At 44.1% G+C, this 27,349-nt stretch overlaps 1 protein-coding gene across 3 annotated transcripts in view; it reads left to right on the top strand.

Annotated features, from left to right (window-relative positions):
- The window catches only part of ACADSB (acyl-CoA dehydrogenase short/branched chain), a 179,725-nt gene that overhangs the window by 115,953 nt on the left and 36,423 nt on the right, over positions 1-27,349 (top strand). For all 3 annotated transcript variants that reach the window (XM_069239142.1, XM_069239141.1, XM_069239143.1), the window contains exons 6-7: positions 8,200-8,325; positions 9,508-9,600. In XM_069239142.1, coding sequence (XP_069095243.1) covers positions 8,200-8,325; positions 9,508-9,600 — 219 coding nt within the window. The remainder of the gene's footprint in view (positions 1-8,199; positions 8,326-9,507; positions 9,601-27,349) is intronic.

Below are 27,349 nucleotides of genomic sequence, written 5' to 3'. Positions count from 1 at the left end.
AAGGAAGAAGGATTGAATTGGAGGGTTTCATCGAAGATGTTTTGGAATTCAAGGGGCGCAAGATCCGTGGTAAGGTGTATGTTGCTGTCAAGGGTCTTAATATTTTAGGCTGGTTCCACCAAGGCCTATTTGGGATGGTATTGAGACCAGGTACCACTGAGCAGGTAATGGTGGTTAGAGTCTGTGGTGACATGAATTTGTCTACTCTTCATTCGATGTTCCCTAGGGTATTTGGGAAAAAATTAGGATGTATCAAAGGATTTAAGCATTCTATCAAAGTTAAAGATAATGCTATTCCGATAAAGCACAAGTTAAGAGCGATCCCATTCAGTTTGAGGGAGGACCTTAGATCAGAATTGGAAAAGTTACAATCCTCTGATGTAATTGAACCGGTTAAATCTAGTTTATGGTTGTCTCCCATTGTGGTTGCTCGCAAACGCAATGGTGAGATCCGTTTATGTATTGACTTAAGAAGTCTCAACAAAGAGATTTGGGTAGATTCTTTTCCTTTACCTAGAATTTGTGATCTACTTGAGAAGCTTAGTGGCGCAGTCTGGTTTTCAAAAATTGACTTGGCCTCAGCTTATCACCAGGTTGTCCTTGAAGAAAACTCTAGGCATTTAACAGCTTTCAACACTCCGGGTGGTACTTTCCAATTTCGTAGAATGCCCTTCGGTCTTGCTTCGGCTGCTTCAGTTTTCCAATGTATCATGTCATTTCTCCTGAAAGATGTCGAGGGGGTACTGGTTTTTCAGGATGATGTTTTGATTTTTGCCAAACAGTTTCTGGCTCACAATACTGTGCTCAAGATGGTATTACAGATTTTTGAGGAGAATGGTGTTGCTGTTAAGGAGGAGAAATGTGAATTTTGGAGAAAAGAGATTGAATTTTTGGGACATGTTGTTTCATCGGAGGGAATCAAACTGAGACCTGGGCTAGTGGATGCTTTTCGCCATTGTCTTCCCCCTAAGAATAAGGATGAATTACGCTCATTTGTAGGATTATGTGAATTTTATTCTAGGTTTATTCCAAACTATGCCTCCAAGATGAAATGTCTGTCAAATATGTTGAAGAAGAGTGTTGAATTCAAATGGGACAAGGACTGTCAGGACACGTTTGAGTTGGTAAAAACCAAAATGACTGATGCTAAAGCATTACATTCCTATGATCCTGCGTTAATTATGGTTGATGCCAGCAAATATGGTTTAGGGGCAGTTCTGGTCCAGGACACGGAACATAGTGAAGTCACCATCAGCTATGCTTCTAGAGTGTTGAGGGAGGCTGAAGTCAATTATTCGGTAATAGAAAAAGAATTGTTGGCTTGTGTCTGGGCAAGTGAGAAATTTAGGAGTTACATATGGGGCAGAAGGTTTGTCATTGTGACAGATCATAAACCTTTATTATACATTCTCGGTGGGGATAAAACCAATTACACTACCCCACGCATTGCCCATCTTACCACTAAGTTGTTGCAGTATAATATGGAGGTTACGTTTTTGCCGGGGAAGCTCAATGTGAGAGCAGATTTTCTTTCTAGATTACCTGTGGATGAGTTGGAGGGTGTTGACGCTGAGGATGATAGAGAGAATTGTTTTATTGCTTCTGTGGATCTGCCAATGTCCAGAGCCTATAACAAAAATGATTGGGAGGTAGCTTTTGCAAAAGGATCCCATTTTGAATCCGGTTAAAGAGTTTGTAGTTAATGGGTGGCCAAGTGAAAAGAATGTTCTCTTACCGTTACAACCATTTTGTAAAGTTGCTAGTGAGATCTCAATAGAAGATCAGATACTGTTGAGGGGTGAAAGGTGCATTCCCCCGCACGATTTACGTTCGGGTCTGATTAATGTAGCGCATGAAGGACATTTTGGAGCAACTATGACAAAAAGGAGGTTAAGGGAGAGTTATTGGTGGCCATCTATGGACAAAGAAGTTGATATGGTCGTCAAGGGGTGTCTTGTTTGCAATTCTGCGGAAAAGGGGTTGAAAGTATCTACTCCACCGTTGCATCCTATTGAAATTCCTGCAAGACCGTGGTCTAAGCTGGGGATTGACATGATTGGCCCATTTAATTTTCTCCCTCACAATTTACGGTATGCGTTTGTTCTTATGGATTATCACAGTAGATGGCCTGAGGTTCGCTTTTATGCAGTTCCTTCAGCGTTTAATGCTGTGAATTTTCTAAAGGAAGTCTTTTTGCGTGAGGGTTTTCCGGAAATCATTATTTCTGACAATGGTGTACAATTTGTTAATTCTGAAAATTGAGAATTTTTTTAAGCAATCTGGTATTAAGCACTTGAAAAGTTCATTATACCACCCCCAGACAAATGGTTTGGTTGAAAGGATGAACCGTGTGGTTGGTGACTGTATAAAGTGGGCTAGGCACAATAATTACGACATACTTGAAGCAGTGAGCACCATGTTGTGGGTTTATCGCTCCACACCTCATTCATTAACTAATGTGTCACCTTTTAAAGCTTTAAAAGGGCGTAAACCAACCACCGTTCTCTTCCCTTCTTGGTTGGAGAGTTCGCTGAACAGCAAAGGACTGTGTGGTAGTAAAAAGGGATTGGAGTGGGAAAAGGTGAGGTCAGGTCAAGAACGTATGAAGAGGAGATATGATTTGATCAAAGCTACTAAGTTATGCAAGGTTTTCCCTGGAGATTTGGTGCGTATTAAAAAATGTGTCTGTAAAAAAAGGTGATGACAGTTTTGGAAAGCCTGTCAGGGTAAAGAAAGTTTGTGGAAGTGCAATTATGGTTGAAGATGGTCGCTGGTGGAACCTTTCCAGAGTGGTGAAGTTATCTGATGATTCTGACTTGAGTCCTTGTAATGACATTGACAGGTGCGCGAATGGAAGTCCATTGTTACATGTTCAAAACTTACATGACTAGAATACTCAAAAGTCGGCCTTACATTATGAGGGTAATTTTCCACGCAGATCTTCCCGTGAAAATTTTTTGCCATGGAAATTAAGAGCTGATCAATAATATGTTTTTTTATTTTATTGTTAGTGTTTATTCTCCCCTGGTTTTTTATCATTTTTGTGATCGTTATTGTATGGTTTTGTTTTAAGCTAAAAAAAAAAAAAAAAAAAAGAGATGGTATGTTGTGTACTGTTTATCTTGTGTTTGGCTTGCGGGTTCTTGAGCCGAATTGGGGGGGGCTCCTGTGTAGAATGTGGGTTGTGGAATGTGGCCTCGGGGGATGGAATGCGGGAGATGCGGCCAGATGGAGAAGGCAGTTGGAGTGGTGCCGGGGACATACTGTGGAGGTGGTTCTTTGTCCTATGGAAATAAACGTGGAGTTTAATCCTACCTTGTGCGACTTCGTATTCTTTGAATACAACATAATAAATATTTTGTGCAACTTGGCTGGTGTGAGATAAGCTCGATGTAGTATGTTGAACTGAATGTTCTGGAAGTGGGCTTTAGGAGGGGCTTTTTTTGGGTATGCCAGGATTCTGTCCCATTCCTTCTGGGACCAACCACACCTTTTGTTGCATTCCCAGTGTTGTCGTAAGGATGCCAGTGGGTCTTGGTTCATATGAGAGAGGTCTTTATAAAGCCAGGATACCAAATGGCATCCATTGCATGGATGACCTGTGTCAGGGATTGTGGAGCGGGCTTGGTGTCGGTGATGCCCCACAGTGCCATTGTGAGGTGTCTAGGAATCAGGAATTGGCTTGCCGGGAGCCTTGTTTGTTCTACTAGTAGGTCTGATGGGATGAGCGCTCCATCCTAGACAAGTCACCCAAGGTGCTTACTCCTGCAGCGTCCCACATTGCCATTCCCTCCTGGCTGTTGGCCTCTCTGAAAACTTGAATAGAGGGCAGGAGGATCTCCGGTGCGAGCAGTGTTATACCAGCGATGGCACTCAATGCCACCCAACAGAGGCTGTTAGATGGCACCGGCAATGCTAAGCCAGGGAGGAGCAATTCCTGAACTAGGCTGATTGCTCTTGTCTCTGATCTCACTTCTGTCATGTTTCGCCCAGCACGGCATTGCGTGGGCCTTTGGTGCTGTGTGCCAAACAACGATGCTGAAACACTGGAGCACCGAGCCCTCCGCTCTCTGTCAGTCATTGCAATTTGGGCAGATCCACCCCTTTGGCCTTCTCTTGTTCCACACCAAGCCCCCCGGCATTGCATTCAGCACCTTAAAGGTGCGGCGGGGATACAGATTGGCAAGTTTTGGAGAGTACAACTTGACCCCGCACTGTAAGGAGTAGGGCGTACCAGAAGGCAATCTGGGGTCGCCAGGAAGAGATAGCTTTTGTGAAGTTACCATCAATTAAATCTTGGCTTATATAGTAAATATACTGCCTAAGTATTGAAAGCTGTGCAGTTCTCATCTTATCGTATGAGTACCTACCTCAATGGTATGAGGGGGACAGTCTAGGTGCAGGGGGATAAGGCAAGTCTTGGCCCAGTTCACCCCCAGGCGGCTTTGAGCTCGGCCAGCATATGGGTGATCTTGTCCACACCATCCTGAACATCCTTTATATGTATATGAGGCATACAGTGAAACCGTGTGGGTCTTGCCACAATCCTGCAAATTCTCGTCCATGCCAGACTGCTGCAGGCGCTGCACCGGGTGCTCCACTGCCAAAGCGAATAGTAAAGGAGAGAGGGGGCATCCCTTGCGTGTGCCCCTGCTAATGAGGAAGGGGTGGGAAATATTGCAGCCAAATTTCACCCTTGCTGATGGTTCCCTGTATAGCACCTTGATCAGCTGGTACACTCTATACCAGGTGCCCACTTTCTTCACAACTGCAAGCATATAGTCACAGTCCAGGGTGTTGAATGCTTTTTCCATGCTTAGGACCAGGAAGGCTGAGTATGGCCACCATGCTGGAGCCTCCTCAAACATTCTATGCAGCCGGCGAATGTTCAGGGTAGTGGACCCACCCGGTATGAATTCATTCTGGTCAGAGTGGATCAGTATTGGCAGGTGCTCCAGCACAGGCATTGCCAGTACCTTATTCCAGATTTTATAATCACTATCCATCATGCACAGAGGTCTATATGAAGAAATATCCAACAGGTCCCGTCCTGGCTTAAGGGACACCAAGAAGGCCTCCTGCATTGTTAGAGGGAATTGACCAGCAGAAAGGGCAGGCATCAGCATTCAGTTCAACCAGTTTAGGGGCTATCAGGGTGTCGAATGTTTTATAGAATTCTATAGGTAGGCCGTCTAAACCTAGAGACGTGCAGGTGGGGAAGTCCCTTATGGCACCCTTCATTTCTTTCTCCGACACCTGCCCATTTAGGGCTTCTCTTGTTCCACAGGCACTGCTGGCAAGGGGATTCTGAGGAGGTAGTCATGGGCCCTAAGCCGTTGGCAATGGGGTGTGGGGTAGAAAAGGGTCTGGTGTAGTGCTCACATAAGTGTCACTTTCTGAGTGGTAGCCACCATGCCATGGGGAACACTGACCGCAGCCATCGTCTCCCTATCTCATGCCTCCCTCAGCAACCATCCCAATAGGCACCCCAGCTTGTCCCCCTCGCTTTACATATTGGCATGGTAATCCTTGGAAGTCCAGGCATTTCAGCAATTCAATCAATTAAGCATGGCGAGTTCTTGGCTTCAGCTAATTCAACCTGGGTGTTGTTGTAACCCATAGGCTAAGGAGGCATCCACATGGGTGAGTTCCCCATTGAGCATGTCCCTTACCCCTATCAGTATATGCATGCAGTGTCTCCGGATCACAATTTTTTGTGAGTCCCACTCTGCCATATGTGTGGGGTCTGTATTGCTGTGTTCTGCTATGAAGGTAATTAGTGTGGCCCAGACCGAATCACAAAACACAGTGTCCTCCAGAGCAACGGGCTCCAAGTGCCTGGTGAGCACCAGTGGGTTGGGGGTCCCCTACCCTACTCCCAACAGTAGCAGATTATGATCAGACAGTCTTCCTCAGGTACTCTGCCTCCACCACTGTAAGATGGGTGGCAAGGTAACCGAGGAAGAGATCCAGTTGAACATGAAGATCGTGTGGTGGGTATTACAGGAGTACTTTGTGGCAGCCAGGTACAGTGCATGCCAGCTATCCACTAGAGACCAGTGTGCGAGCCATTGCGACAAGTATGACGCAGTGCGCACAGTGGGGGACCGAGGAAGAGTAGGATAAGGCAGTGCAGGGTTTATCGTGCACGATATTTAGACATTATAAATCTCATCCTTGATTTTTTTTTTTTTCTTGTATTATATTTATTGTGTTTGGATAGCCAGGATGGCACGTTGTAGCTCCTCACGGAAGCTTATAATAACTTTAAATGAATCCTCATGGAACACTGTTTTCTCATATGCATTTACTGCTCGTGTTTCTTTGAATGCAGGGTTGCTTCTTGTTGTTCCTAGTATTACAGTCCAGATACTACTGTGAAGGTGGATTTTTTTTTAGACACAGGCCCTTGTCTCAAGATAGATTGTTGTGATGCAGAAAGCAGCACAGTTCTTGATAGGCCTTCGGTGCTCTGCTGATGCAGATGAACTGGTAGAACATATAGCAAGAAATCAGCAACCATGCATTATTAATACGGCGGAGACTGAACTTGCAAAGGCTATGGGGAGGACCATGCAAAGGGCTACAGAATAAACACTCAGAGATTACTAGATTCCCAACATCTTAATGCCCGCCGCTCTCAGTGGCACAATGACTGTGTGGTCACTGAAAATATAGCAGCAGCAAAATCTGCAGCTAATGCTGAATTGGCTTAGACTGGGTACGTGAGCCTTATTAAAAGTGCCCACTTAATTACAATAGGGGCTGGTACCAGTTGATAACAACCCCTCGGAATTATGAGATAAGCTTAAGCAGCTTGGATATTTTTACTTTAACCAGAAGAATTTTGGATGCCGAAAGCAACCAAATTCAGTTGGTGAGTGGCCAATGGAAAAGTTACAAATTATTTTATTTTTATTTTTTTAAAGTAGGAGAGTTGCACCAGGACTTTAAGATTTCTACAGGTAGTTACTAATTTTGCAAATGATTCTAAGCGCTCAGTTCATTAATTCTCCATCCCAGGTGTAACAATGAGGCCCTAGAGGATGTCATGCACAAGACTTATGTACTAGCAAGCTACCAGGATAAAGAATGACCAGTTGCAAGAATGTAGTGCAAGAAGATGTTATCTTGAAGTCCATTGATTGACCAGGATCATGAGAAGATTACCACTGTCTGGTTCCTCAGACTGGCTTCTACTTGCAGCCTTAGAACGATGGGAAGATCTGCGCATCCAGATCTTAACTGTCCTTGTCTGCCAAGGATAAAGGTGACCCCTTCTGGTAGCCACGATGCCACGGACACTGTTACATCTAAGTAGATAGTGCCCTCCAGAAGGGGCCCCAAAGAGGAAAAACCCAAAGGAAAAAATCCTCTGATGATGAAGGCAGACTTCCAAGAGAGCTGCTGGGACTTGAACTGGAGGCTGAGAAATCACGACTGCTGCCAGGACACAGTTTGTGAGGAACAACAAGCTGGAACCCGAAGACACTGAAAAAAGAACTGATCACTTCCTGGAAGGAGACTCAATAGGAGCGTGGAAACCCCAGCAGGAGCGAAGAGTGTTGCAACACAGAGGAAGGCAGTCCTGCTTCTTTTATACAAAAAAAGAGGAAGTGACATGGAGGAACAAGCGAGGCTGTCATGATGGATTGGGAAATGTTGGCAAAAATGCATGGTAGAGCCTCCATGATGGATAGGGATAATAAAACCCCTTCCCAGGAAATCTGGGAAGGAGAATTACAGAAACCTGCTATATGGCCTCCAAGGAGAGGAAAGGCACAAGCCCACCCAGCGAGCCTGGCGAAGAATTTGCTTGTCAAACAACTCCTCAGACTGCAGGCAAGTATCAGAATCATTCCGATGTGTCAAGCGGGATGCAACGAGGCGGTTGGCGAGTCTCAGGATGCGCTGTAACTCGCAGCATGAAAACCACAATATTAGGTACAACTGAAGGCATTGTGCAGGTAAGAAGGTCTTGTGAATGGGAACCACTCAGAGTAGCTGCTAGCAAGAAACAGATTCTATCAGTGAGTGATTGTGTTGAATGCAACATTGACAGCCACCTAATGTGTGCTCAACACTGCTGTATTCAAACCTGGCAAAACACCTATGTGGCATGCTTATTTCTGACACTGTATTGCTAATGTTAGGTGCCAGAATCATGTGATCTAAACTCTCTTGCTGCTTCCTCCACAGGGCTACAAAGGGATCACATGCTTCATTGTCCCAAGAGACACAGAGGGCCTCTTCATCGGCAAGAAGGAGGACAAGCTTGGACTGAGGGCCTCCTCCACCTGCCCCCTGACGTTTGAAAATATGAAGGTAAGTGTCCAGTATTCTGCTGTCTGTAGAGATTACGTGAATTGAGAAGTGTTTGTTCCTAAGCAACCAGGGGCTGTAAAAGTGTAAGGAAATCCGACTGTGTACCCTCAACCTCCGACAGTCTGTTTCTGTATCCGGACATACGAGTAGTGTGCCTTTCTCTCCGCGTTCTCTCACAGTTTGAGGAAGTGAGAGATGTATGTCTCTGAGCCTCTCAAGTGGGCTTGTAACACTCTCTGCATATTAGAATGGTGTATGACCGAGCTTGTGAGGTATATAACAGTATCAAAATGTGAAAGCCACAATATCAGAAACCGAGGTTTATGTTCATAGGTCTCTGATGCCTGAAGTGGTATAAGAAAGTGTTGAGATGTATTTTTCTGAGCCGATGTTGGTCGCTAGCAGTATCTGGAATGGAATCGGAGAGTTTGTAAACCTCCAATGTTACCCTTAAGAGAGGAGGGAGTATTGATGATTCTGTGGGGTTTTAATAATATCAGGAAGTGAGAGGTGAATCATTAAAGCTTTTGTGGACCATCACTAATGATGGGGTGATACTTTTTCTGTGCCTTTTTTGATTTGTGTTTTTTTCTCATTTTTTAAAATTAAAAATTAATCTGAGGTTTGTAAGATTATTGAACCCCAGAGATACAAAGCAGAAAACTCTCCATCGATATTTTTCTTTTATATTTCCTAGAATCTGTCTCTAATACACAGATATTATGTGCGCTGAATCCCTGTTTCTTGTTCCTGCTACACAGCATGTAATTTTCTCACCCTTCATTCCCCACATTTCTCTCCATTTACTCTGTCCCAGAAAGACAAAAGTCCTAGCACCTAGACTAGCTCTCTCCCGGTCCCATCCAGCTGGGGCTGCATACCTCCTAATGTGGTCCTTAAAATCATCTCAACCACTGGGATGACTTGACTGAATGGCTTGCACAAGGGGGCATATCTAGTGACACAGTCCATACATCTCTATAAAGAGGCTGTGTGAAGTGTGTAGCTCCTTTTCCTCATACAGGATATAACAGTGTGAAGACTGAGGCTTTACAACAGTCAAATGTTTGATAATGAGATCATGCATCGTACATGAGTGACACAAACTGAATACATGCCCCCTTTGTGAGCCTGCTTTTGAAAAAAAAGTTTGCCTCCTAAATCCACTTTATTCTCTTGCAGATCCCAGAGAGCAACATCCTGGGGCAGCTGGGGCAGGGTTACAAATATGCCATTAGCATGCTCAATGAAGGACGCATTGGAATTGCTGCTCAGGTGAGTGCAGGATCCAGAGATTTCCTCAGCCCTAGGTAGGGAAAGTCAAGAAAGATCTTTTGTTCTTAAAATATGTGCGACGTGCAGGGTTTTTCCCAATGAACACAAACATATATGTGGACTGTTGTGGAATTACTTCCAAATTGTCATTACATAGGATGTTGAGAACTATCTGGAGCAGCAGGTTGAGAGCTGGGATAGTAAATGCAGGAATATGGTGTTATGTATTATTTTGTGAGCAGTGACTTTTTGCGGAGTCTTGTATCTTTACCATATAGTTAATGTCATTGAAAGGAGTTGTTTGAAAATAAATGTATAAAGTGCTTAAACACCGTGGGCCTGATTCACAAAGGTAACTTACACTTTTGAGTACGCTTTCTACTTTTCGATATTCACAAACTCCACTTTTGTAGTATTTTATACATTTGTAGTAGATCCAGCACTACACACACAACTACACATGGCAACCACTGCTACTGCAAGACCTTCCCATAGAACACAATGAAAGTAAGGACATATTGCAAAGGTTTAGGATACCACAAAAGTGCAAGTTACTACAAAAGTGCAGTATCATAATAGCACTTTGTAGGACGTTTTGTAGTACTATTCCTGCTTCCCTCCACCCTTTCAACAATGCCAATAGTCAACTAAGAGGAAGATCACTTGTTCTGGGCAAGCTTTGGATGGCCTGGCTTGCTATTATACATAAATAATAATACAGTTTATGAAATTATGAAATCAAAGATGGGAGAATGTTTGGTACAGAGCACTCCCTGAAGTCGTGTATTTTGAGCTCCTCTTACAGTGATAATGAAGAAAACAGAGAGAAAGTGAACTGCCTAGGACAACCCAATTTAGACAAGTGAGAAAGCAGGACTGACCCAAGTTTTTTGGTTTCACATTATGCAATTAAGTCACTAGATGTGCATGCTTTGCATCCCTTGCTCTCACCTTACTGTCCTTCTCGACCGCCACCCTGCTGTCATTAATGCAGTCGTTGGTCAAATCACAGACCAAAATTTTGGGCCCATGTGAAAATGTTTTTGAGTACCTCTGAGAAAATGTTTCTGAGCACCTATGACTTAAAATATTTAAAAGGTCTAGCGGACCACATCTCGGGCCCTGCTGACTTGCTGTATCCCAAGCAGCATACAGCACAGCAGTTTCCCTGCCCACAGTGGTGCAGACAGGGAAACTTTGTTTGCTGTCTTCTGATAGGAGCATTTTTAAAATTCCTGCCAAATGGGAGCAAACCTAAAGTCTGCTCTGTGTGAATGGGAACTTTAAGAAGGCTCCCACCAGCTGGGTTCACGTCTGTATTCTATTTCTCTTCCCGCACTCTTACTGGCAAGGAAACAGAGCAAGATAATGCGCCTGTCCAAAGGGAGCAGCATAAATAGCTGCTCCCTCGGGGTAGGAGCGATGCCAGCTCCAGTATCAAGCAGGCAGCCGGTTTCGGCCGCAGGGGCCGTGTGACTCCCCTGCGTCCTCCAATGTGTTTTGTAGGTGCTCCGTTGGATGTAATGTGTGAAGTCATTATAGCAGTGCATTGCAGGGGCGCAAGTTATTATTGGCTGTGACAGCTATTATTAGTGTATGTCTGTGTTTTTTTTTCTTTTTTTTGTTCAAAGCATTAATTTTGTTACTGACATATTCACCTAACTACAGCATTACTTTATGCTTTGTTTTTTTTAGTGAATTTGTATTCACCAAAAAACCAAAGGTTACATGGACATTATAGTTCAACTCAGATTTTACGCACAAAAAATCATAGAAATTCAGCAGTTCTAGTTATACTTATCGCAAGAAACTATAACTTATGCCCTAAGGTTACTATAAGTCGTGCCCCCGCCATGTACAGTTTTCTCATCAATACTCTTATTGCAAATGTTGCAGTGATATTATGAATGGTGTCATAGAAGACGTCATGACTGATGTAATATGTGGGGTAATTATCAGTGCATTGCGAGGACACAAGTTATAGTTACCTTACAGCACGAGCTATGGTTTCTTGAGATATGTATAACTAAAACTGTTGAATTTCTATGGTTTTGTGTGTGTGAAAACTGAACCTAACTATAAAGTCCCTGTAACCTTGTTTTTTTTAGTTAATTTCTAAGGTTTTGTGAGGTAAGGCAATATTTAATTACCATATGTTGATCCAACCTCTGCCCTGCAGCCACCTCCCGCATGGAGCCAACTTCACTGTGCGTCTGTGAGTGGGTGTTCGAGTGGCTGTATGGGTGTGTGGCTGGGTGTGAGTGGTTGTGTGGGTGTGTGTATATGAGTAGGTGTGTGTGTGGATCTGTGTCTGAGTGTGATAGTGGTTTTGTGGGTGTGTGACTGGGTGGGTGGGTGGGTGTTCGCATGGCTTTGTGGGTCTGTGAGTGGCTGTATAGGTGTGTGCATGGTTGTGTGGGTGTGTGAGAGGCTGTGTATACCTACGAGTGTATGGCAGAGGGGTGTATGAGTGGCTGTGTGGGTCTGAGTGGGAGTGCAAGTGGTTTTATGGGTCTGTGCGTGGCTGTCTAGGTGTGTGAATGGGTGTGCATGTTTGTGAATGGGTCTGTTAGTGGGTATATATATATATATATATATATATATATATATATATATATATATATATATTTGTATTTTTTTATTTTTTTTAGGGTCTGGATCCATCGAGGATTCACACAGGAGGCCACTGAGCACCTTGGAGGATCCGCACATCCTCGTGTGCCCCAAAAATGACGTTTTTGGGCAATTTCTTGCCCATAAAGGGGTCCCTCACCTTCATCAGTCCTAGGTGGTCAGGGTACCTCTACCCTGACCCCTTATATCACTGTTAACTTCCCCTCCTCCCACCCGTCAGGGAACGAGTCCAATACACAAAATGGCAGCCCCAACTTTCATGTCAGGTTGCGGCCAGCCGATCGCGGCATTGCTGTTGGCACGTGGCCCCACGTCTGTAGATGTACTTGAATCTTTTTTTATCTGATAACTCCAAAACTACTGAACAGATGTACACCAAATTATAAAAAGAGATCTCTCTGGACTAAGATATAGCTTTCTGGCAAAGTTTAGGCTGTAGTTGTGTCTAAAACCCCAATGGGAAATTGCATAGGGAAAATGTTTTGGGTGGGTCCCACACCAACTTTTTCTCAGCCCCCGCTTGACAAAACACCCTGAAATTTCCAGACCGCAACTGAAGTGAGTGGCAGACTAGTTTTGACAATTTGTCAAACGGTACCAAACTTATTAGCAAAACAAGAAATGCTTTTCCTATGGAAACTAGGTCATAACTATAACTACCTACTGACAACCGCTGTTAGGTAATATATATTTAGTTATTTTCAGGTAGAACTATATATGTATCCTTCTCTGTTCTTTGCCTTAAAAAAGAACCGGGACAGAAAGGCAAATGACAGTACCAAGAATTGTGGCAATGGTTGCCTCACAGGTTCTTAAAGAGACAGGCTCCTTTTTTCTGTTATACCTATGGCTAATGTAAGCCTAGCAGGCCACATTTTACCTTCATGTTATCTTTTGAAAGCATAATTTCTTCTCTCTGGAAAGCAGTTCTGTGGATATAAATTGAAGAACAGTTTGAGTATTCTTTAAAAATGATCCATTCACTAGTCTTCAGTCCCCAGATAAACGTATATAACTTCATGTACAGAAGAGCATTTTCAGATACTGTCTCCTTGGAAGTAAAACTATTAAAAAAAGGTGTTCCAAGATGCGTGTATGTAGTAAGGAACTATTGTAGCATTTGACTACCAGTGAAAATCCCACAATGCAGAAACACTGTTAATTTGTCCTTGATTTAATGAAGGTGCATGCATGTATAGATGGGAAGGGTGTTGGATGGTGCAGCCAATGTAGTGTAGGTGTTAAGAGGCGCTCCATTTGTGTTGCTGATAATGTTATACTAGTATTATTCTACGTATGTTCAGCAGTGTTTGTTTACCAAGTAAACCAATCTACAGATTTTGTGGAGAGACACATCATTGTCATCCTGTAAATAGGTATCATGTGATCTTTAAAAATTAGCCTCAGAAATGGTGCCCAGACACTTGTCAATGGTCCAGAAAGTGGCTGCTATCCACATAGCCATTACCAGCAGGAAGACAGCTCGCAAGGGTCGCAAAAACACTACTCATTATAAGCCCTGATCATTGTATCGTTGTACCAAAAGCCAGCCAAGAACTATGATGGAGGGAGGGTCCGTCGTCTTTCGCAAGTGACACTCCCAGGCATTCCTGTTTTTGTGAGACCGAGGTGACTAGCTTCAGTAGACCTGGATATATAAAAGTCTCACCCAACAGTCAAGTGGTTCACCCCAGCAGAGCCAATCTCAAGACGAGGTAGTGGCATACTCATAACTGTTCTGGTGCATCGAATTAAGGCTACATCTCCAGTGTGCAGCAACACTGAAGTGAAACATCACTGAGAAAAGGCATGCCAAGCACATAAGCAAGGAAACAATGACCATTTACTACTTATTGGCACATTGAGAAAAATGTGCGGTGCGTAACACGCTGTTGTTACATTGAACTGTTGCTGTTTTAACTAGAATTACATTGACATGATGTGCAGACTATAATGCACTGTTGTGTTGAACCGAATGATCTAGAGCTGTTTGTAACTAAGACTAAGAAACTCTGAGAACGTATACAGCTCAGCTGTAGCAAGGTGTGGTGCCAACCCCTGAATGATGGTAAGGACCAGTAACCTTACTGGCTAAGGATGTGTTGGGAGGAGGCTTAGTAGAGAATAGCAGTTGGATTCATTGTGTTAGCATAGCAATGTCGAAGTCGCAAATTAACCTGGGCACGCAATAAATGCTGAGGCTATGAGCTCTAGTCAGGAAGGTGAGCAGAATTTCCACTTTATGAAATATGATTGTATGACAGGAAGGACTGTTTTCACGAGTGAGTGTCTGTGTTTATTGCAAGGTTCACCAGTTGGCATGAGCTCATCAGCTCCAAAGGAGAAGCTGTAAAGAAAGGGGACCAATAGCAGAGCCAACATCTTTGTCACTATCCCCATCTCCCTTTAGCTTGGTTACTTCATCCAAGGTCCTGTAGAAATCAGGAATTTGGCCTGAGGTGGGGTGAACAAACACATTTGTGATGCCCCTGCTGTGGAAAACCAGGTATGACCGTTACAGGTTTTAAAGGCCACTGAAACCCTGAAGACCATGTGAAAATTAGACCACATATTAACAATTCCTATTTTGCAGTGCAACTTGATGCATTTTAAATGCAGGATATAGCTTTGCATGAATTGCATCACATTAACCATGTCTTGATATTCTTCACCTTATGAGTCTACCAATCTTTGTAACATGCCGTACATTTTAAGGTTGCTGGGTTATCTGAAGTCTTGTAATTATGAACGTGATGCGGCTGGTTTGAATATACTTCCTTATAGGCCTGCCTAGCAAGAGCCATGCTCTTTTGCGATTAAAAAACAAATGTAATATACGCAAATATTCCGCTTCAGGTAAGCCTCCTTCTGCAGCTGGTTTACTCGACTTAGGAGATTTCTGCGGCTGCCTTTCAGACATTATCAATCATATCTCCGGTCTATCAACAAGACTGTTGTACTCCCACCATCAGTCTATTGGCTGTTAAAGTGCAAGGACACCTCTAACACAATCTAGTCTGGGCCTCGAGTCACATTAGTCGCTTCAAAGCCTGTTGGGCAGGTGTCGAGGCTGAAACAGAAACAACAGGAATTAAAAAAAATATATATTAGTTTGCTTGCACTTTTGCAGGCTCTTCTCGGGTATCATCGACCAACCAAAAAATTCAGCAGCTCTGTTTGTTTTTCCAATGGTGTAATGGGCTTATTCACCCTGCTTCTCGCACATGCCAGGTCTGGAGTCTGCTGTCCTCTGTGTTAACCTTTTTCACTCACAAATCTCATGCCTTTCTCCGAGTATCTCCGACCACCCTAAAATGAATGCCAGTAACAGGTAAACTAGCATCACCAACAGACTTATGGGTACTCAGGCAGCATATGTTTATTTCTCTTGCAAACTGAAGGCCCGATTAAGAGTTTGGCAGACAGTGTACTCCATCACAAACCCAAAAAAGAACCCTGCCCATCAAACCCATGGTCCACCCACCTCATTTAGGGACCTACAACCCTTAAGTAGTCTGTCGATGGAGCTCCCTTTGGCTTCGTTGAAGGAATACTTCCTCTGATGAAGTAGGTACAGTTAGAGGAAGGACATTACAGGGTCTGCCATATTAGGGTGGAAGGTATAATGGCTTTTTTTCCAGTCACTGCCAGGAAAAACCTAGCAGTGAGGTACAGGGAAAACACAATAATGACTCAACATCCTGGGAGACCGCCTCCGGTGTATAGGGGTCATTAGCTTTTGGATTTTCAGAAACAAACTGCCACTTTGGGAGTTTGTTTCTAAAATAAATAAGTAAATAAAATGAATATTTGGTAAGCATCTGTCCAAACAGAAGGCACATGTCCCACAAACTGTTATTGCATTGAAAGGAACTCTGTGATGGAAGTTCCTTTCTTTGTACAAAGATGACCGCTAAGCTGGCAATCATCTCTAAATATGGTGGACAGATTACTGTGAGGATGGTGGAGGTAATGTCCTCTGCTATCCCAATGCTCACTACTATGTCGGTCAAACCATAAATCAGACCCAAATAGTCCACCGAAGGAAGAATAAAAGAAGCAAAAACTTGCTTTCCATTTAAAAATAAATGGTTTGGCTCCAACAAATCATCTTCTCGTTACAGCGGCTGCATTGACTGGTGTAGCCATCATGCCAAATATCAGTGCAGAACTAGTTGCAAGTACAGCAGTGCCCGCATGTCTTTTAATACTGAGTCCTGCTGTATCTTTGCAGCAGTCTGCCTGATTCTGTACTTCAGGCCCAACTCAGATAAAGAAGGTCCAAGAAGCAGAGCAGTTAGGAAATAGCACAGCAAGCAACTGAAGTGTTCTTGTCACTGTAGTTGCTAGGTATACTCTGGAAGACTTTCCACTGCTCCCTCAAGATCACCTGGCAGACCACGTGGAACAGGTGGTACCTGGGAACCCTGCCAATTCAATGAATCATGACAACTCAGCCACAGGCACAACACAGAAATGATGGTGGAGGGACCACGTTTTTGTAGTGAACGTTGAACTGTAAAGGCATATATAAAGTGGGATGGCCATACGTCAGGCTTGGATAAAGAGAACACGAGTCAAGCATGACCAGTAGAAGTGGAGGTCCATCCAGTGCATATGATTGAATGAGGCACAACTGACAGAGATTGCCGGACTCCCAGCAAGCCTGATTTGACTGAAAATGAATGAAATACGACTTCTGTAAAATTGTGACCACTGAAGCCTAGACACCGTAAGTGAAATGTTCCTTGGCGTGCCTGACCCAGAAATTAATGTGGGTAGGGATTGCATTTTGGTACTGAGCGTTTCAGAATACGTGTGGTCCGATAGGAAGTGGTATGGCCACACAGTAAGCCTGGCAAAGTGAAGGTGAATGAAGAACAACCTTTGGAAGTGGAGGTTCACCCAGTGTTCCTCATGGCTACCAGAAGTGGACAGACACGTGGCATACCCAGTGCCTAATTTGTAAATAAAAACGTGCCGGTGCCAAAAGCCCTCCTCTTAAACACATGGCTGTTGCAATTAAATGTGCTTACATGGGATATTGAGGAAGCGTAATTCTGAAGCAATCTCGGGCCTCTTCAATCCATTGAAAGCCATTCCCTGCCCCTTCAGCTCACTCTTGCAGCTTTCTCCCATTGTGATGGTTTTTCGTTTTTCTCTTCCTCCGTCTTTCCCTTGGTGTCTTTTGCTCGCAGTAAATGTTTGAGACAGAAAAATAAGTTCCGGCCCTCAAAAATAAGTGCTGGTGCTTCACACCAGGAACAACAAGCACAAATTAAACACTGGGCATACCTGATTTAATGGAGGCGAATAAAATATGGCTTCTGTAGGTTGGCATTCAGGACTCTATGGCTTCTGTCCTGTGATCATGGACATTATTTTACCACAGCCTGTGGCCATATGTAAACATCCGGTACATACTTCTGTTCAGCAGTCTGCCTTGAGGAGAAACGGTCTGGTGAGCAGGATTGGCCCCAAAGCTTTCTTTAGAACTCTTTTTATCACAACCTATGCACACCCACAGTTTACCTTTAGTGTTCAAAGGGTCAGAGCATTCCATTTTGCATTGTGCCAGTGAATGTTCTTTGCCCTTTTAGTAAGGCCACTTGGTGAACAGATGTATATCTTGGCATTTATTTGCAGCAATCAAGTGAGAATGTCATCACTTAGGTGCAGGACTAAATTGTGTGTCAACTTGAAAAGGATTGAGATCCTATTGAATAACGTTTCTTTTAAGGATATTTTGAAGCACGTTAACATTAAAATATATTTTTCAAAGTAAGTAAATGTTTTATTGTTTAGTCACTTAAAACTATACAATACCATTCACAATCTGTGACCGGTTAGTTGCTGCCAAAATGTGTTTTCCTTGTAGGCGCCTCGGCGCTGGTTATAGGAGTTGCGTGGCTCCTGCTCCCTTTGGGCGCCATCTAAGTAGAGTCAGTCCCTGTTGTTATTCGTCTTATACTTTCCTTTCTCCCAATTTGTGTTGCCATAGTTTGTGTTACCAACAATTTCACATTTTGTAGGGGAACCAGTGATCTGTGATAAGGGTTGCTGGTCCCCAGTTTGAAATCTGATTTACCCTTACCTGTTTTGTTTCATGCGCTGCATCAGCGCTTTGCTCTGGCATGCCCTCGGGCTTGTCATCCCAGAGCAGGTCTGTGCCTCTGTGCGCCTAAGGCAAGCCCCCCAGCCCGCCCCCCGGTCAGTTAAATCCCCACTCTAACGGGATATTGAGCTATACCAAGGATGAGCTGCTGGAACTCAAACCTCCATGTAAGCTCTGTATTTGCCCGAAGGGTCAGCTCATCGACTCCTGACCTCCTTTGGGCTTTTTGTGAGCTATGTAACAGAGAATTATTTTCATTGATATCCCTAAAGAAGCACCTCTAGACACGCCCGGTCGACAAGTTATAACAAATAGTCTGCCACCGACAGATCAAAAGATAAATGTATGCTAATTAATGCCAGGTCTTCGTAAAGCACCACTTTGAGTTTGCCGATTTCTTGGACACCAGCCAGACCTGGCCTTTGTAATGGAAACCTGGTCCGGCCAGGCCTCAGTTCCTGAGGTGGCAGTGGCAACCCCAGCTTGGTATGCTATTTTTAGACTAGATAGCATAAAAAAGGCAGGTGTTCAGCTGTTATTTATCGTAATTCTCTTACAGCTATGTTCACCCCTACTCTTTCCTCAGATTTTGAAGGTGTCATGTTTAACATAGAGTTAACTAAAACCCAATCGATTTATGGTCTCCTCCTGTATCATCTACCAGGGCCTAGAACATCCTTCACCCAAGCGTTAGGGCCTCTTTTAGAACCCTCTCTTATGAAGTCAGATTTGACAGTAATAGGTGATTTTAATTTTCATCAGGAGAATCACTTGAACTTGACACAGAAATTTTATTAGACATTATGTTAGGAATGGGTTTTGACCAACGTGTGGCCGGTTCCTTCCATACTGCAGGTCATATGCTAGATGGCATATTTACAAACAATCCTGCCATGTCTAATCCAGTTTTACTTCTGTGACTTGGCCAGAACATAGCGCAGTTACATGGAAAATTACACTTATGGGTAGTAACTGTCTGGGTACGTTTTTTTTAAGGAAACCAGCCTTATCAGGTGCCTGGCACTTGGTCCCCAGTCGGATCTGAAGGATATTCTTGTCATGACCCAGCGAGCTGAAACTGGTGATATTAACTTAATGTTGACCAATTACTCTTTCTGGTTAGATAATGCAGTCAATATACTGCCTCCTGACAAACTTAAGATCTCTAAGAGATGAAAACCATCAGTCCCCTTGTTCGGAAGCTCCCTTCGAGCCACCAAAGAAGTGTGCTGCAGGCAGGAACGCAAGCGGAGACCAGCCTATGATCCCTCGGGAAAAGAAAAATATACAGCTTTAATTGTGCAATATAAAAAAGATTCTGTCTGAAAAATCTGTCTATTATATTACAACAATTGAGTCGGCTCACTGCTCAAATAAAGCCCTGTTTCACACAGTGACTAAACTTTCTTTTCCAGTAGTTAGAAACTCAATTGATTTTAATTAGTCTTTTCGTGACGTATTAGCACAGAGATTTCAGAATAAAGTTAAAGCGACTTTTAGTAAATTCTCTTTGAACACAGTAAATAATTTAAGCAGTAAGGGTAGTCAATCAATCAAAAAATTTATTAAGCGCACTACTCACCCGTTGGGGTCTCAAGGTGCTAAAGGGGGCCTTGGGGGGGGGGGGGTGAGAGTTAGGGTTGCCATTTACTGCTCAAAAAGCCATGTCTTGAGGTGCTTTCTGAAAGTTAGGAGGTCCTGGGTCTTGCATAGGTTGGTGGGGAGGGAGTTCCAGGTCTTGGCGGCAAGGTGGGAGAAGGATCTGCCGCCGGAGGTGGTGTGTTGTATGCGGGGGACTGTGGCGAGGTCAGCGGAGTGGAGAAGTCGAGTAGGTGTGTTTACTCGTTCGTTAAGGTAGGCTGGTCCAGTGTCGTGGAGGGATTTGTGAGCGTGGATAAAGGCTTTGAAGATGATCCTTTTGCTGATGGGCAGCCAGTCTAGGGATCTGAGGTGAGTGGAGATGTGTTTGTGGCGGGGGAGGCTGAGGATGAGAGGTGTGGCTGCGCTCTGGATTTGCTGGAGTTTTTTTTAAGCTTAGCTGTGGTACCAGCGTAGAGGGCGTTGCCGTAGTCCAGTCTGCTGCCGATGATGGCATGGGTGACCTTTATTCTTGTTTCTAAAGGAATCCATTTGAGTCTTCCGTAGCATGCGAAGGGTGTTGAAGCAGGAGGACAATATGGTGTTGATTTGCTGGGTCATGGAGAGGGATGAGTCTAGAACGATGCCAAGATTGCGTGGGACGGTGGTGGGTTTTGGGGGTAGTCCGAGGGCGGTGGGCCACCGGGAGTCGTCCCATACTGTCTTGTTGGAAGATGATGATTTCTGTTTTGTTGGAGTTAAGTTTGAGGTGGCTTGCTGTCATCCATTTGGCGATGTCGAGGAGTCCGGCCTGCAGGTTTGTCTTGGCGGTGGAAGGGTTCCTGGTGAAGGAGATGATGAGCTGGGTGTTGTCTACGTAAGAGATGGTGGTGATTCCGTGGGGGCGGAGGATGTTGACGAGGGGGGCCATGTATATGTTGAAGAGGGTGGGGCTGAGGGAGGATCCTTGGGGGACCCCGCAGATGATCTTGGTTGCTGGAGACCGGAAGGGAGGGAGGTGAACTCTTTGGGTTTTTGCGGTGGGGAAGGAGGTGCGCCAGTCTAGGGCCTTGTGTCGGATTCCTGCGTCAAAAGGCGTGCGCGGAGGGTTTGGTGGCATACAGTGTCAAACCCTGCGGAGAGGTCCAAAAGGATGAGAGCGACGGTCTCGCCCTTGTCCACCCTGGTTCTGATGTCATATGTGCAGGCTATGAGGGCGGTTTCAGTGCTGTGGTTCTTGCGGAATCCAGACTGGGAGGCGTTGAGTGTGGTGTTTTCCTCTAGGAAGTGAGACAGTTGGGCGTTCACAAAGGGCAGTTGTCTTAGGATCAAGGAAGGAACCTCCTTCACTGAATTTGAACTACTATCCGAGGAACAATTTAAACAAGGCATCCTAAGTACTGAGTCAGGATCTCCCGTCGACCCAGGCCCCGTCCCATGATCATTCAGTTGGTGGCTAATCTAGTAGCTCCTCAGTTAACAAAGATCTTCAATGTCATGTTTCAAGAAGGCTGCTTTCCTAAGCAGTGGACATATGCGCTGTTGAAGAAACTCAATCTGAACCTGTTAGACCCAAGTGATTACCAACCAATATCTAGATTGCATTTTCCAGCCAAGCTTGTCAAAAAATTCATGAACATGCAGCTGGCTACCTTTCTGGATAATAATTTGTTGGATGATACACAGTTTGGGTTTCGCAAAGGCCATACTACAGAAACCGCATTGATAGTGGTAACTGAGGTAATTAGGACAACAGTGGATAAGGGTGGACATGCTGTCCTTATCCTTCTTGGTTTGTCTGCAGTGTTTGTCACAGTCAATCATGAACTTTCGATTGACCGGTTGGAATATTTAGGGATTGAGGGCGCTGCACTCATTACTGCGCTCATTTATTTCTGATTGCGTTCAGTCTGTTTCCTTGAATGATTTTACATCTGAACCTTTTTCATTTCCATGCAGTGTCCCTCAGGGCTCATCCTTAAGCCCAACTCTTTTCGATTTGTATGTTACATCATTGGCATCTTTAGTGAAATCTTTTGGACGGTCATTCATGTCATACACTGATGATACCCAAATTGTGGTGTCTCTTTCCAGTAGAGTCCCGGATATGAGTAACATCTTTCACAATTGTATGAGTGTGGTGAGCCAGTGGATGGAGAACAACTGTTTTAAATTAAATTATTCAAAAACAGAAGTCATCCTATTTGGCAAAACTATTTCCTTCTGGTCCCTGGCTTGGTGGCCAGATATTCGTGGTTCTCTTCCAGTACCGATTTAAAAAAAAAAAAAAAAAAAAAAAAAATGTGGGTGTCTTTATTGATGACCAACTTACCCATAGGGTCCAAAATAACAGTTATTTCTACTTCCTTTTTTACCCTGCGTGTAATTAGGAAAATCCAGCAGCTTATGGCCATTGTGTTATTCAGGGTGGATTATTGTAATGGTTTATGTTTAAACTTCCTGAAAAGCTTGTTGCACTAATTGCAGATACTGCAAAGTTCAGCAGCATGGATGCTACTAAAGGCACTCCGTTTTCATTCTGCCTCCCAGGACATTAACAGGCTTCACTGGCTGCTGGTGAGGAGGTGTATAATTTTCAAGGCCTTGTGCAGTGCATACAAAGCTTTGCATGTGTCAAGTCCAGCATACCTGAGGAAAGGTTTCAGATGGTATGTACCTAGTAGGGTGCTTCATTCAAGCTCAGCCAACAATCTGGTTGTTCCTACTCACAAGCTCTTCTCCTGGGGAGGGAGGTGCTTTGTTATCTGCACTACAAGGAACTGGAAACTACTTCAGTCAGAACCTAAATCAACATCTACTTTGCTTTCCTTTCGTAAGACTTTAAAAACTTGGCTCTTGAATCAACATTAACTTTGACCTGTTCTGTATGGCCGTAATTAGCTGCTTTCAGCTTACAGTTCTGCAGCTCTCTATTTATCTTGTCACTTAGTGCCAAGACACCCATGAATATTTCTTTGTGCTTTACACATTTTCAAATCAAATATGTACAAAGTCTTGAATAAATACAGAAATAAAAAAATAGTAATGGTGTACAGCCCTATTATAAACCCAGTCTCATAAGAAACATGAGCTCTTACAGACGTCCGTACAAATTTATGTAAGGCTCTGCTGAACCTATTATGTATAATCCCTACGAGTTACATTTACTTCAGCAGTCCAGATTTAATTATTGAAGGCATATAAATATGAAGCAGTAGTAGTAGCTTTTATTGTATAGTTACTTAAAATCATTGCATAAAAGACAATACAAATACTTTACCATAAAAATACTTCTAGGCCTATGTAATATCCTCAACCTCACTGCATTCAATTGCAAGTGTCAGTGTGAAGAGAGTGCTAAGTGTGCTAGAATCAGATGCCAGTCCTTGTTATCAATTCTAATGACATTGAACATATGAGCATTTGCTTTTTGTGTGGGGAATTGTGTAGTTAAGAAGCCTGATATGGGCTTGGGCTCCGGCGTCCATGTTTCCTGTAGGCATAGAATATCTGCATTACTTAAAATGCCCTCAATATTGGGGCTAGCAATGGGGGTGGCCAAGCCAGCAACATTCCAGCTGAGTACCCAAATCACCTTGTTGGCTTCATTTGAAGGGGGTCCTCTATTGCTAAACCTGCATTTCCCCTTTGGTGGTCAAAGCATCAGGGAGCCAATCCCAGTCCCTGCCTTCCCTCGAGTTGACATCTTTGCTTGCATCATTCACTTGAGTTCCTCCTAAGTGCCTTGTCAGGTGTATGATAATTTTCTTGTCTACTTTCGAAGGTTTAATCGTCTGGGTCCGTCACAGGGCACTGACCGATTTAATTGGGCTTGTTGGTTTAAGTTCCCTGGCCAGAACTCGAGGATAGCATTGTGTCTCTGGCTTGCTGATTTTTATACCAGAGTTTTCCAATAAGCCCTCATATTCGAGTATTCTTTCTACCGTGCCCTGGTCAACCCAAGTCGGTAATGTAGACTATCTCTGGGTGATCCATGCGTATATTTTAAAATTTTAAGTTGAAAGAACCTGTGATGAGAGATACGCTAAAGCTGGTATATGATACAACAGCCAAATATATTTGATCTATTAAGTATATCCCAAGGTCCTTGAGTTGCATATAAGGGGAAAAAAATAATTGACAGTTGTTCCTTTTAATTCCTGTGGAATTCCAGCATTTAATTTCAATGTACCACAGTGTTCCTGTACATTCTCAGAACTATATATGGCAGAGTTCTCTCTGGTGACTATGCGGGGCACTGTAGAATGGTTTCGTTCAATGCTCCATGGATACTCCTGTTCCTGCTCCATTGCTTCTGGAAATGGTCTCATTTCCTGTGTCAGTGTGTGGGCCTGATGGTCCCAGTTCCTGTGTCTTAGTGCCGGAGGGCTAGCCTCCTTACTCCCTTTGGTATCTATTCTAATTGTTTGATATTTTGTACTTTGAGACAATTCTTTGTGGTGTTGTTGCCGGGATCGCTTGTCTGGTTACCGGAGGGTATACCTCCTTGCCCCCCTTTGAGATCTTCTCTATGTGTACGATTATAAGCACCTTGTATAAGTTCTTCCTGGAATTGTTGCCTGGTATCTGGGATCGCTTGTGTAGATATATGAGGGCTTTCCTCCCGCCAGGCTTATGATTCTATTCCGATTGTTTGCCAAGTTGATCCTTGCGAGGCTTCTTCAGATTGTTTCCCGGTGCCAGGCATCATCGTAGCCTCTCTGTTAGGTTTGTTGTACAGAATTTGTTCTTCATTCTTTGAGTCTTGGATTAAACCTGCAGTGGTGCTTATCCCATCCTTCACTAAAGGCTTAATGATTCATAGGATTCTTCTTGGGGGCGTCCCATCACAGGGGAGCATCGCCACCCCCACCCATTCAACATTGTTCTATCTCCAGTGCAGGTTCTATAACACCTGACTGTGAGGATGCCTGTTTGTTTGTGATTGAGAGCTTTGTGACCCTTACATGTCCTTTGCCATTGTGGCGCTCCGTGAGGGAGCTTACCCTATCCCCTGCCGCCAAGGCTGAGCCGCTACTATCCTCATGTTTGTCTATTAGGGGGTTGTTTTTTCCTTTTCCGCTAAGGTCCTCCCAGGATCTAGAATGGAATGTGTGTTGGAGCAAGTTTCAGGAGCCAGAGTAGATGGTCGTTTCTGCTGGAAGATTGGATAGGTCTCCAGCTGAACTGGCATAACCCCCGAAGCCTGTGATGCCTTTCCTGTGCGGTTCAATCTGCTTGTTGTTTTTGCAACTTTGAGAGATTTTATCAATTTCTTCTTCTGACTTCTTGTTAGTTGCTGATTGTTCCTGGAATCAGATTTGTGCGGTCTTGGTGGTTTCCCCAGAGTCTTGCTCTTCTATACCGTTTCTGCCTACCTTGATGTCAACAGTGGTCATCTTCTTAAAGTATGTTATACTTGGTTGCATGTTTTCTGATTCCATCTCCTTGCTACCTTCCTCACCTTCTGTGAGTGCTGAGGATTCCCTTTCAAGTACCGATTCGATAGAAGCGGAGGGTTGCCTTTTGTAGGTAGGTTCAAAGGGCACCGTGGTCCACTGCTCTTCCACTGGCGACACGCTTTCCATTTTGTAGGGTTAGTCTCCAGTTTTGCAATGTTGAATGAGACTATCTAGTAGCTCTGGCATTGTGGATAGTTAGTCGTTTATTTCTTCGTTGTGGGTCCCTTTAGACATATTGTCAACCTGCCATATATTACCCAGTTTGTCTAGTTTACCACTTAATAGATTCAATTTATTGTCAACTGCAAGTACGCTTTAGGCCAGCATGTGGGTAAGTTCTAGATGGATCTCCGTCTTATGTGATTGCCAGGTAAGTGCTTTAACTGCTGCAAGAAGAGATGCATTGATCGTATTTATAATATGATCTGGTCTACCCTTGGCTCCCTTTTTGTCATTTAGCTGTTTTTCCTCCCCCATGGACACTTCTAGCCTCTCCCTCGTCTCATTGCTGCTCCCTGGTATTTCCACACTGGGTTCTTGAGAGACCCACGCATCCAGTTCTGGTGTTAAAAAGGATGTCAAGGGCCCGTCCTTTGTGCCTTGTTGGGGGGTAGAGCAGGATCGGCTGTTGCCTAGGCTTTCATGCAAATAGGTATTCTCTTTTAGTGAATCCTCCAGCTGGTGAATCTCTGCCACTATTTGCCATTTGTTGTTTTTTACAGGATCTGCCTTTTAACCAAATTATGGCAGGTCAATGCTGAGGAGGCTGTTTTAGTTTCCTTGGGTCCACAGTCATGTCCCGCTGGGCAAGCATTGGAGCTAGGTAGGCTGCCAAGATTGTTGATGAAATTGTTACTTTCTCTCCTTGTAGTATCTAATGTAGCCGACAGATCTAGCAATTCACCTATTGCTGAGGCGTCCAGGCTGGAGCTTATTGCGTCTCTAGCACATCCTGGTGGGCTATGTGGAGTATCCAGTGTTGGATTGGGAGGTCTAGTGAGAAGCACCATTCGTGTGGTTTCATTAGCCACAAGGTTGCTGGGTTCTCCTGCTCCACTCCTTGCTCTTGTAAAGTAGTTATGCATATATAATTTATTTGTGTTCAGAACCTTTTGTTTGAGTTCTGCCTTATGATCCTTCTGGACTGTGGGCGATTGGGCAACCTTAGTATGCAGGCTCTTATCTTTTCCATCTTGACAATTAATTTCTGTAATTTCTGTAGTTTTCGTAGCAATTAGTTTGACCCTCGTGGGGACTACAGCGATAGGACAGGTGGGACAGCTTCCTTCGTCCACTTTCTCCAATTCAATTTGCTCATACTAGTCCATTGTATGCCCAAGTGGGATCTGTTGTGCTATATCGGGTTGCCTTCTGGTCTTCCTACGAGCCCTGCGGGTGGTAAAGATCCTGTGTGCTGGTTTCCAGTAGCCCCCGAATATTTTGAGAGCTCTATCTCCTTTCCAGTTTTCGTGATTATTCTGCACCCTTCGTGCCTTCAGCCCCCATTTCCAACATTTCCAATTACTAAGCGAAGTTTGTGTTGACGAAGGTATAGGGGTTATTGATGGCTCTTCCAGACTTGGTTCCCGTGCGTATTTCTGTGTCTGCCCCTCTTCCAGAAGCATTATGGGCCCGCTCGATCTGCTAGGCATGCTTGTTGCGCAACTTGCTCAATGAACTTGCTCAAGTGGGTAGTATGGATTTGTAGTGTTAGCGCCCAATAGAAGATGTGAGGAGTTAGATGTAGGAGTAGATTGGATCCAATTGGTTCACTAGTGATTGGTGGCCCTTTGCCATTCGTCTCTTGCTGCTTGCCTCTTGTCACCTCACCCTCACAGTTGAGCACAATGCGCACCGCCACACCCCCAGCCATGCCCTCACCCCAGGCCTTCTGTGCTATTATTGCTTATGGTCCTATCAATTCGGACTTTGCTGCCACAGACCTCATGGCAGGGTGGGC

Source organism: Pleurodeles waltl, chromosome 6 (assembly GCF_031143425.1).
Source record: "Pleurodeles waltl isolate 20211129_DDA chromosome 6, aPleWal1.hap1.20221129, whole genome shotgun sequence".
In the NCBI taxonomy this organism is placed as follows: Eukaryota; Metazoa; Chordata; class Amphibia; order Caudata; family Salamandridae; genus Pleurodeles; species Pleurodeles waltl.
Note: the sequence above shows the minus strand (reverse complement) of the source record. Positions and strands in the feature narration are given on the sequence as shown.